General features: G+C 51.1%; 1 protein-coding gene across 3 annotated transcripts in view; it reads left to right on the forward strand.

Annotated features, from left to right (window-relative positions):
- The window catches only part of PDCL (phosducin like), a 23,255-nt gene extending 18,440 nt beyond the window's left edge, over nt 1-4,815 (forward strand). For all 3 annotated transcript variants that reach the window (XM_084821373.1, XM_084821372.1, XM_084821374.1), the window contains exons 3-4: nt 1,884-2,065; nt 3,579-4,815. In XM_084821373.1, coding sequence (XP_084677499.1) covers nt 1,884-2,065; nt 3,579-4,133 — 737 coding nt within the window. In that variant the 3' untranslated portion in view covers nt 4,134-4,815. The remainder of the gene's footprint in view (nt 1-1,883; nt 2,066-3,578) is intronic.
- The last annotated feature ends 7,119 nt before the right edge of the window (nt 4,816-11,934 follow it).

The following is an 11,934-nucleotide window of genomic DNA, read 5'->3' on the forward strand; positions in this document are numbered from 1 at the left end:
GAGACTGTTCTCTGGAGATCATCCTTTCTTACCCATCCCCTGGGAAGGTCAGAAATAATTTCCTGCACCACCACCACCACCCCAGCAAAGATAGGGAGGAAATCCCCAGGTAAAAAAGTGGCCATTTGTAGTCCCAGACAAAAACTCTCCGAAATTGCTTGGCTATATAAAAGCACGAGGCTCGCTTCCACATTGGGAAGTAGCTTCTGTACAGACCAGCCTTCCCCAAACTGATGCCCTCCGGGTGTGTTGGACTACAGCTCCCACCATTCCCAGGCATTGGCCATGCTGGCTGGGAATGATGGGACTTGTAGTTTGACACATCTGGACGTCACCAGGATGGGAAAGGCTGATAAAGGCACTTGTTAAAAGCAGCTGATACTGGGAAGCTGCCTTCTCCTGAGTCCAAGTGCCTCTCCCTCTAGCCCAGGCGTGCCTGCTGTGACTGGCCGTAACTCTTCAGGGGCTCAAGCAGAGCAATCTTTTCCTGTCACCTGTGAGTCGATCCTGTTTTAACAGGAGATGCCAGGGGTTGAATCTGGGACCTTCTGTGTGCAAAGCAGGGGCTCTACCAGGAGCTATGCTCCCTCCCAACAGAACAGGAATCTGCTTTACACCAAGTGGGACTATTTCTCCATGTAGCCTAGTGGCTCTCCAGGGCCTTGGGCAGAGAGAGCGGTCTTTCCCAGCACCTGCTCCCTGGGGATGCTGCACACCGAATCTGGGACCTACTTTATGCAAAGTGCAAAGGGGCAGAGAGCCGTCACTGAACCATGGCATGCACAGAGTTCGCATCACTGTTGGAAAATTCCTGGCTCTCGCAGGAAAAACTAGAGGAAAAGAAACCCACCAGCCCTTCGGCATTGCTTTATTGCTTCCTGTAAGTCAGGGGTCTTTGGCTTTAAGGTGAGCCGCCAATGATTGGCATGAGGCAAAGATTGTTTTACCCTCCTATTGTCAATAGCTGCTGCTTTCTCTCCCTCACTAAGCCCTATGGGACCTCTGAAGCTGCCTTACCCAAGAACAGGCCAGCAGTCCATCTAGCCCAGGGGTGGGGAACTCCCAGTGTCCAGTAACCAGTTCCCTCCATGCCACTGAATTTGTCACTGAAATTTGGTGGCTTGGCAGCAAAAAAGGGCCAATTTTCAAAAAATGAACCAAACCGGCCCTTCTCTTTCTTGCGACCACAGTGCCGGGACTTCCATGTGTTCTCCTTCCAACAAGGAGAAAATAGGACCTTTCTGCTGCCAAATTGCGGCAGCATATTCAATGGCAGGGACCCAGCCCATTGCTCATTTGACTGACAGAGAGGGGTATTTATTTTCCAGGCCAACTAACCAAGTTCCTTTGAGCTGGAGATGCCAAAGAGCAAAATAAAGACTGCATGCATGCAAACCTCATCCCCTCCCACTCAGCTGTGGCTCCATCCCAATGAGCGTTTGCCCTCCTGAGGTGCTAGCTTCCCTTAGCGTCACTTCTCTTACGTGCCAGTCTGAACAAAGACTCCGTAGTTTACGTACACACAGACTCAGCTGCAGTGTCAGATGTTTCACTGACCAGGCATCCAGATATCCCAGCCCTGCTTAAATAAGATATGCACATGTCTTGTGTGTTTTCTTTTCAGTTGCAAAACCTTTTCTCCAACAGCAAAGCTTGTTTTTTTTATTTCGCAGAGGTGGAGTTGTAGACAGTTTAATCTGTGCAAGGCTTTAAGTCCCCCTTTATAGACAAGCGGTTCAACAGTGCAGTTGAAGTTACCTGTAAATGGCGGCACTTAACTGGGAGCTGTACGTTGGCAGCTGGAGCGTGTAGTGGAGGTGGCTGTCTTTTTCCTGTGACACCCCCCTCCCCAGCCCTCTGTATTATTCCTCTTCTCCCCGCAGGTCCTAAAGGTGTGATCAATGACTGGAGGAGATTCAAACAGCTGGAGACAGAGCAGCGGGAGGAACAGTGCCGGGAGATGGAGCGGCTCATCAAGAAGCTCTCCATGACCTGCCGGTCACACCTGGACGAGGAGGAGGACAAGCGCAAGCAGAAGGAGCTTCAGGAGAAGCTCAACGGCAAGGTAGTGGCCACAGGACGTGCTCCACCCGCTCCCAGGGACAGTCGCCGTGTTAGCTTTTCGGCATCCTTGAAGTGATGCTGTTGCTGCTTTGCCACTGTCGTTCTAATAATACAGTATTAATAATTATTAATACTATAGTATTACCTTGAACTTTTACACTTCTACATTACATTTTTTATCATGTTGTATTTTATGGTTTTAATTGTTGTGAATCATTCATCCAGAGAGCTTCAGCTATTCAGTGTAGGAATGTGGTAAATAAAGAGATGGGCGTGGGGGTGTTTTGTTTTTTTACAATATTTGTATACTGCTCCATATCTAAAACAGATTTTGGAGCTGTGAACCCAAAAGATAAAACAGTAAAATAATAAAAAGATTAAAGCACCATATTATTTACCACCGTATTTGCTGAAAAGCTCTCAAGGCGATGCACAGCAATTTAAAACAATAAATCCTTAAAACAATCCAAGTAAGAACATTAAAAACAGTAAAATATAACAGTAAGATAAAAGCGTAATTTAAAAGGCTAAATGAAAGAGATGTGTCTTCACATCATTTCTAAAAGCCACAGGATGGGGGGCCGGTCCTAGTTCTTGAAGGAGCGTGTTCCGTAGTTTGGGGATGACGCAGGAGAAAGCCCTTCTTAGGTGCCTGACAAACAGGCTTCTGTTGGTAATGGTGCCCACAAATGGCCTCTCCTGCAGATCTTAAAAACCAGGCAGGTTCATAGCGAGACAGGTGGTCCCTTAGAGCACCAGGTCCTTAGCCATTCAGGGCTTTAAAAGGTGAAACCAGCACTTTGAATTGCATCCAGAAGGCAATTGGCAACCAGTGCAGGTCTCTCAGGACAGCTGTGATATGGTCCCAGTACCTGGCACTGCTTAGCAGCCTAGCTACCATGTTTTGCACCAGTTGTAGCTTCTGGAGCTCCATAATCAGCTGGCTGCCTTGATTCTAGGCTGGCTTCACAATCCCACCAGGCAAGTCCTGTGTCTGCCAGGATACAGATTTGAGCTGGAAATGCTGGTACTTTGAGAGAGGCTTGGAACATCGACATTGCAAACCTGTCTTGGTTTTCAGCCAGTCGCAGCTCCCCCACGAAAGGCCGCTGGGAATCCTAGTCTAGTGAAAGCGCTGAGCGTTCTGTGGGGAGTTCCCTATTTCCCCTCTCGGAGCTACAGTTCCCAGGGCACCCTGGGGGAAGGAAGGACTCTTTAAGTCTGTGATATAAATGTGCTCAAAGAATACTAGTCAGTCTTCCTGAATAATTCATCCTTTTATAAGGCTTTACCATGGGCTGGGGGGAGGGTCCCTTTGCTGCATTGTGTCCTAAATGTTTGCACCCTCGGAACTGCCACAGCAAACTCGCACTGATGCCAGGAAGGGAGCAGGGACCCTCCAGCAGGATCGCAGCGGCACAGCGGGCGTGCACACCACCAGTCCGCTGCTGTAGGCTTGTTTCCTTTTTCTTCTTCCCCGTTAAAAGGTGGTGTGTTTTTCCCTCTCCCCTTAGCTGACGCTGCAGGAGTACAGCATGCTGCACGAGAGCGCCGACGATGAGGCGTTCCTGCAGCAGTACCGCAAGCAGCGGATGGAGGAGATGCGCCAGCAGCTGCACAGCGGGCAGCAGTTCAAGCAGGTCTTTGAGATCCACAGCGGGGAGGCCTTCTTGGACACAGTCGACAAGGGGCACAAGAACACCCTGGTGATGATCCACATCTACGAGGACGAGGTGCCCGGAGCTGAGGCCCTGGATGGCTGCATGGTCTGCCTGGCCGCCGAATACCCCGCGGTCAAATTCTGCCGGGTGCGGAGCTCCCTGATCGGTACCAGCTCCCACTTCACCAGCAACGCCCTGCCTGCCCTCCTGGTCTACAAGGGCGGGGAGCTGGTTGGAAATTTCGTCCGCATCACTGACCAGCTGGGTGAGGACTTCTTCGCCGTGGACCTGGAGGCATTCCTGCAGGAGTGCGGCCTCCTGCCAGAGAAGGACCTGGTGCTTCTCGCCTCCCTTTGCAATGGCGCCTCCTCGGGTTACAGCGAAGACAGCGATTTGGAGATCGACTGAGACTGGGGCAGGGAGGGGGGTTGTCCCCTGTGGCCAGGGGCCACAAATGGCAGCCTCTGAGCGTGCTCAGTTCATTGTTTGTTCATAGAGGGCGCTTAATTCGATCACCAACCACCCTGTTCCCAAACGGGCAGCAGCACCCAATCCCCTGATCCTGTCCAGCAGAGCTCTGTTGCGTCTTCTTTGCCCTCTGTATTACCCAAACCCTTCTCGGTGGTGCTTGAAACCTCAGCCCCAGCTGCCGCATTGCTTTGTGATGGTGTAGCTGCATAGAATCGCCAGCAGGCATTTTGAAGTGGGGTACCAGCAGCTGCCAGGAGCAGGGATGTGTATGGGGGCACGTGTGGGGGTCCCATCGGTCACTTAACTGATGGCAACCTAGGGGGGGTCAGTAACTCCTGAAGCAGTTGGTGTGGACCGTAGCTCAGTCCCAGTAGTTGCTTGTTAAGGCTGGTTCTGGCCACTCCTCGTACTTGTTCACCCCTTTACATGCTGTGTGAAAATGTCCTCAGAGCGGGCTATCTGTGCTTGTGTGGATGTTCAGTCCTGTGTCTGTCCTGTGTCATCCTCCCTCTGCTCTTCCTGTGGAGATTTGACTATTTTGCTAAACTCTTTTACTATGTGTGAAGAGCTCCTAAGGTTTTCTTAAATAAATGCAATAAAATAGAAACTGTTAAGCTTCCCATCTGGTCATTTTCTTCAGCACCGGCTGGTGCAACATGTCCCTCTAGGTGTAGTGGAAGAATCACAGATGCAGAAACTCACCTTGTATTTTGGCAGACAGACGCTATCGTTTCCTTTCTATGGGTGCGGAAATGCGTGGCTACGGATGTGAGCCCCATGGCGACCTATGACCTGAGTTACAGTCGTGGCCATTTTTGGTCCAGCAGATACAACCCACATAATAACAGTTAACATCAGACAGACTTAACAGCTACTAGGATTTCTCTGCAGGCCAGCCCAAGACACCTTGATGCTGGAAGTACATAATACATATTATTTCACACGCATGCACGCATGCACACAGAGGTGTGTAATTATTAAATTAGTTTCTCCTTTGAAGTGCTTTAATTTGTCAGTAACAAATGTCTGAATGCAATAGAAGTTATGCTGTGAAGTACCGATTGGCGATGGGGAGGCTCTAAGGCAATTTCTGAGGCTGGCCAGCCTCCAGTGCCACACTTCTCCCCTTGGGGAAGATGTGCGAGCCCAATCCCTCACCCTTGCATGAAGAAACCAGTCAGAAGCAGCATCTGAACCAGCCAGTTTGCTTTAGTTACATGTGAGGAGACTCAAACTTGGATCTGGCACCTGGCAGCACTCACCACTGCACTGATGCTGGCCCTCTCAAACCTTGAGCCAACTCGGTGGCCCCTTGCCTTCCATTCCAGGCAGCCTGGGGACGTCATCTTCACTTCTCATGTCCTCAACATAGCCTCACTCGGGCATTGTGGGAAATAGCCGGCAGGTCCAGGTCAACCAGGGGAAGGACTGTAGGTCCATGGCAGAGCCCCTGCTTTGCATGCAGAAGGTTCCAGGTTCAATCCCTGGCAGCTCCCAGTAGGGCTGAAACCCCCCTGCCCAAAACCCCGGAGAGCCACGTAGTGGATATTTGCAGAAGACCATGACGAGAAGCCAGGTGTAAACTTTTCACACTCCCAGCATGTGCATCTTTTAGCAAAGTAGTTGGTAACTAGTATGAAGTTAGAATTGGTTCCCACAGCTGAGTGATAGAGGTCAGTTAATGCACAGTGGCAGTGACAGCCTGTACTTTCTCAGCTGATAAGGATGCTCCTTTTTCTGTTGTGAGACAGTCCTGCTTTCTCTGCATCCATTTTCCATCAATCATTCTTTCAGACAAGTGGACTTGAGTCATTGGTATCGCCAAATCTGGTTGAGAGCCTTCAGTGGATCAGGCCCTAGCATAAGACAAAGCCATTGCTGTCAATCGGTGGCTGGGTTCATGCAACATGACAACCCACACTCTGGGTTCATCCGTGGGTGGTTGTGTTGTATGAATTCAGCTGCGCTACTGAAGCACAGTTTGTTAACCACAAACAACCCTAATTTCACAACCCAACAACAAACCGTGGGTTTTGTTCGTGGTTAACAAACCATGGTTTGTTAGCACAGATGGGTTCACACAACACAGCAACCCATGGTTCAACAACAACCCATACTCAAACCTTGAGTGTGGATGTGTGAACCCAGTCAGCGTCAACAATATGGGACTAGATGCTCTGATTCAGTATAAGGCAGCTTCCAGTGTTACTCTCGCCAGGGCCCAGCAACGTAGGAGGAGCTCCACCAGAAGTCTCTTCAGCCAAGGCCTCCCTCGAACCCAGAGCTGACCCAGCTCAACCCCCTGCTTTACTGGGAAGGCTTCCTGTGACAAAAAAGTATTGCAGTTCTTGAATAGTATTTGGGGTGGAGAAGCTGGTGTGCCCCCCTGCCCCAGCCACCCAGTTCTCCAGTCTCCATCTTCCATTATCTTGCACAGGTCTTTCTCTTGAAACCTGCATTTGGCTATGGTGGGAGATCAGGCCCTCTCTGGTGATCTAGAGTTCAAGGGTGTTTTTTTCTGCTTCGCTTTTGTAAAAAAGAGATTGAGGGGAGAGCACTTGAGAAGCTGCCGTCGTAAGCTGCTTCTGTTGCCTGGCAACCTGCATCAGTTGGGCACCACTCCAGACCATGTCCAGGCTGTCCGAACTGTTAAGGCCGACTTCTTGTGTTTAAGGAACAGAATGGCTGTTTCTCAGTAATGGGGCCGCTTTGGTGTATGTATGGCTTTTTTCAAGTATTTTTTTAATGCGGGCACATCTCTCCCCACACGTTGCAAATCCCAGTCTGTCCAAAATAAAGAAGTGAAGCATTAAGGCACCATCTTCAAGTTACTTAAGCAATAGTTTTAGAAATCAGTCTGTTGTTTTTTACAGGAAGGAATCAAAAGCGCATCGTCATTAGTCCAGCAGGCAGAAGCGCTACCCTATCTACCCTGCGCCATTAGCATCACAGATAACTGCGTGTTCCAAGATATTAGAATACCTTTGAAATGCTGGATTATGGGGGGAAGATCCCATTTCTGCACACGCCCTGCTGCCGTTGCGGTGAAAGGCACTGCAAGATCAAAACGGCAGCCCCGTCAGCAGCGCCCCCCCCCAAGTTTGGAAAGAGTTAATCATCCAGCCTCAGCACCCTGGTAGTCCAGCAACAGGCCGGGGGTGCTTTTGGACATGTAGTCAGAGCTGCAGCAGTGTCAACCTGGTCCCATCCTTTTCCAGCAGAAGGTACCCAGGTGAGCAGTCTGCCGGTGGCTTGTTCATAATCCAAGCACTAGTCACGATGGCTATTTATTACCTTCAGTATCAGGGGCGGCATACCTCTGAAAGCCAGGCGCTGGCAAACAACGAGCAGGAGGATGTTACGAAGCGAAATGGTGGGAGAATGAGATAAAAGGGCGGACTTCTTCACACAGCGTATCACTGAACTGTGGAATTTGAACCACAAGATGGCCATCAACTTGTCAGACAGCTTTACAGGCGGGTTAGATAAATTCATGAAGGGCAAGGCAATCAACGGCTGGGCTCTATGCTCCCTCCAGTATCAGAGGCAGTTAACCTGTGTACACCAGTGGCTGGGGAACATGGGTGGGAGGGTGCTGTTGCGCTCCCATCCTGCTTGTGGGTCTCCCGCTGACGGTTGGTTGGCCACTGTGTGAACAGAATGCTGGACTGGATGGACCCTTGGTTTGATCCAGCAGGGCTCTTCTTATGCTCTTATAAGAGAGGATTGAGAAATCCCAAACTGCAAGCCGCCTTAACATTTTTTTCTGCAGGGAAGGAAACCAAGAGGCTTCATACTATGACCCCTTCCTTCAAACTGACTAGCCACACAAATCATTTTGCTTTATTGGGGACTGAAAGTCTGGTTTGCAAGTTCTTTGGAGACTACGCTTGCTTACATCATGGCTAACCAGAGGAACGCCACAACTTGGACCTTTTCCAAAATTCTATTTCTGTTGCTTGAATTGTGGAAGAAGCAAGCCACTTTCCTGCTTACTTGAAATGGAAAAGTAGCTTGCCTCGTCAACACTGGTAGAAGCACCAGAAATGAGGGAGCTATTGCACTCATGTCCTGCTTGTGGCCTTCCACTGTGAGAAAAGATGCTGGACTAAAGAGGCCACTGTCTTATCCAGCGTGGCTCTTCCTCTGTTCTTATGTCCACATCTAACACAGGTGACAAACAGAAGGCGTGATGGGTGTGGATACTGGCTCTCTGGCGCTCTGTATCCTGCTTCTGACGGTGATGCAAAGCAGCAGTTTCAGCTGGTTCAGAGTGAGACCAGGTGAGTGCTGCAATGAGGTGCAACCATTAATGGGCGGATCACTTAAGAATGTTAGCAGACCAAAGATTCCCCCACCCCCAGTTAATTCCCTATAAAAACTGCAGGCAGCCGACACCATCTTAGCCGACCCAGCACCACCTGCTGTGACATATCCAATCCATGTGCCATCCCCCAAAAAGGTATTTTTCCCCTTCAAAACTATTGTTTCAGGCAAATGTATACATTTAAACTCAATTTGATTAATTAACTAATCTTTAATCAGTTGACAGCCTTATTTATGAGATTTTTATCCCAGAGTTGTGCATATGGTTTTCTACCCATTTGATCCTCCCAACAACCCTGGAAAGTATGTTATAGCGGCCGAGGGAGTGCGACTGGCCAAAGATCACCTGATGAGCTTCAGGGCCAAATGGGAATTTGAACCTAGCTCTCCCCACTTCTAGTCCAACACTCTAACCCAGGGACAGGGAACCTATGGCCCTTCTAGTCAGCAGTGAGGAGTGATGGGAGTTGTAGTCCAGCAACATCTGGAGGCTACACGCTCCCTATCCCTGCTGTAACTACTGCACTACACTGCCTCTCGTTGCCCTAGTTGTGATTAATCTGAAAGGTCATTTCCAACACCTGGTGGGCCATGGTAAAGAATGCAGCTGGAAAGCGGGCCAACAGTATATCCCATATCCCCAAAGGGATTTGTCAGCGCAGGGGGATTAGTGAATGCAGCCTGCTCAAGTCACCAGCTTATGCTTTTCCGCAGGCACAGACATGCAAGCCGGCTCTCCACTTATGCACAGAGGCTCTCCCTCCCTCAGGTTTGGTTCCATGTATAGCCTGCCACATCGTGGTAGTTTTGTGGCATCCTGTTTAATGGCCCATGAGGGCCGGGGGCTCCAGTTCAAAGCATCCCTGACCTATGGCTGTCCAGTCTGCTTGGATTCCTCCAGCAAGGGAGAGCCCAGCACCTCCCTCGGCACTTGGATCCATGCTCTGACTGCTCTGATGGTTAGGAAGCTTTTCCCAATGTTCAACCGAAATCTGCCTTCCTCTAACTTGAGCCCGTTATTTCATGTCCTACAGTGCTGCATGACAGAGAACAGCTTGTGCCATCTTCTGCATGACAGCCCTGTGGGGGCTCAAAAGGTGCTCTCATGTCCCCTCTCAGTCTTCTCTTCTCAAGGCTACACATACACAGTTCCTTCCATCTTTCCTCGTAGGACTTAGCTTCTAGTCCCCTGGTCATCTTTGTTGCCCTTCTCTGAACTGGTTCCAATTTGTCTGAATCCCCCTTCAGGTGTGGTCTCCAGATGCTATTGGAGAGCTAGAATTATGTTACTGTGGGTCAAACGTAACCTTGCTGGAGTGGATCCTTCCCACCTCTCTAACAAGTACGTGCATAAAGGTGCAATCCCATGCATATTTAGGCAGAAAAAAAGTCCCACAACTCCCAGCATGCGCCAGGCTGGGGCATGCTGGGAGTTGTAGGACTTTTTTCTCACTACAAAATGCAGCACAAGTTTCTAACGTGCTCCCTGCTGCGAATCTGCCTGCCCCAGCATGTGGAAATAAGGGTGTGCCAGACATTTTCCAGAAGCGGATGGAAGCACTTAAGGGGCGTCTGCTGCCTTTCATGACACAAGCAATTAAGATTTTCCCATGCTGATAATACCTGGAAAAGGAAAACAAATCCAGGCAAACCAGGCAACTGTTCAACAGGATAACACAACAACAGGTGGGGTTGCAGAGGGTTGTTCCACAACACCAATCCTAGGCCGAGCAAAATGGGTTTCAGTCGCAACCGCTCTCATATGATAGCTGCGAAAGTCAGCTTGGAAGGGAGAAAGCGTGAGGTCCCGAAAGCCAGAGGTCAGGACAGGAGGGGGGCCCTCCGCTCTCTTTGCCCCTCTCCAAGAGTAGTAGATGGATGAGGAAAACCTCTTGCCAATTTTGCATGCCACCTTTTATGCAGGCCCTGGTGTTTTGCCTGGGATTGCCAAGAAAGGTGTGTGTTTTTCCTCCTTGAGCATTTTGTGAAAGTGTTTTGCAAAAAACAGGGAGGGGGGAGTGCAGATCTCGCCCCCCTCATCAGAACAAAGGCAGGCGAACTCCCTGTCGCACATGCACCCTAAACCAGCCCATGAGCAAGCAATCCCCCAACACCCCCGCTGCGGAAAGGGGGGCAGGGCTTCCTTGCGCAATTCGGTCCAAGACATTACTGCAGGCTGCGACGAAGCAGATGGGCCTCGTCCGAAGCCAGGAGACGCAGCCTTGGCTGGCAAGCAGTAAAGCATTTCCCGGGAGGGGGCACAAGGGATTTCACAAGGGCCTTGAAAGCCAGCGGTGTGCCAAGATTTCAGTCTAGAGAGAGCAGTATGAAGATGGGACTCTGAGTCCTTCTAGGAGTTTTTGCTTCAGCCGCCGAGTCACTGGTTTTCTCACGTGCCTCCCTACAATTCCTCTGTCTCTTCTTTGTCACCCTGCAGCCTCTCCTTCCTTCACCTCGAGGAGGCAGATGCCCACGGAAGGCAGCCCGAGCCGGGTTCCAGGAGAAGCAGGCAGCGGCGGAGCATTCCCAGGGGAGAGCGGCTTCCCGCCGGATTCCCCGGGGAGTCAGGGGCGCACCGGGGTAGTGGCCGATGCCAGCCCAAGCCCAGACAGCGGCCTCCCTACTGGACCGACAGCAAAGGCGTGCAACGTCACGCCGCGAAGGGAAGCGGGGGACATTCCGCGGGCCGCCTCCGAGGAGAGGCATGTCACACGGTGATGTGGATGGGAGCCGGGAGGTGCAGGGGGAGCCCCGTTCTGGGAACTTGTTTCTCTCAGCCCTCCTCTTCCCGTAATCCAGGGGTGGGGAACCTCTTTCAGACCGAGGGCCACATTCCGTTTCTGAGAAGCTCTCGGGGGCCACATGGCAGGGATGGGCGGAGCCAAAGGCAAAAGGGGCAGGGCCAAAAGTACCGGCATTTTTTAGCTTCAAGCTGTTCCTGCCAATAGCTCAACCTGGGAGAGGCATTCCAAGCTTTTTGAAGGGCAGGGGCTGTGCAAAAGTTGGGAAACCACCCACTGATTGGTGGTTGGGGGAAAGGGGCCCGGCCCGGGGGAAGGGGGTGTGGTCACCTGGAGAACCCCAGAGGGCCAGAGTGGGATTGCCGGAGGGCCGGATTTGCCCCCTCAGGGTGAGGTTCCCCACCCCTGCCATAATCCCTGTCTGCCCCAATTCTGTGGCAAGTGCCCACACCGCTCCCCGCCCCATTGTGTTCCTGCGGTGAAGGGCCGATGCAGGGGCTGTGCTCATGGTGCCCCGTTTATTCCCACACACACCCCGCCCGGGTTGTAGCTCTCCTGCTTGTGGCATGTTGGTTTCTGACACCAGACCCTACAACTGATCCTGCTTTTACTCATAGCCTCCTTCCAAAAACATTGCAGTATCTGGGGGGTGACAGGCAGGACTTATTCAG

This window comes from Heloderma suspectum, chromosome 14, assembly GCF_057233095.1.
Source record: "Heloderma suspectum isolate Gila_16-S chromosome 14, 16-S_ref, whole genome shotgun sequence".
Lineage (NCBI taxonomy): Eukaryota > Metazoa > Chordata > Lepidosauria > Squamata > Helodermatidae > Heloderma > Heloderma suspectum.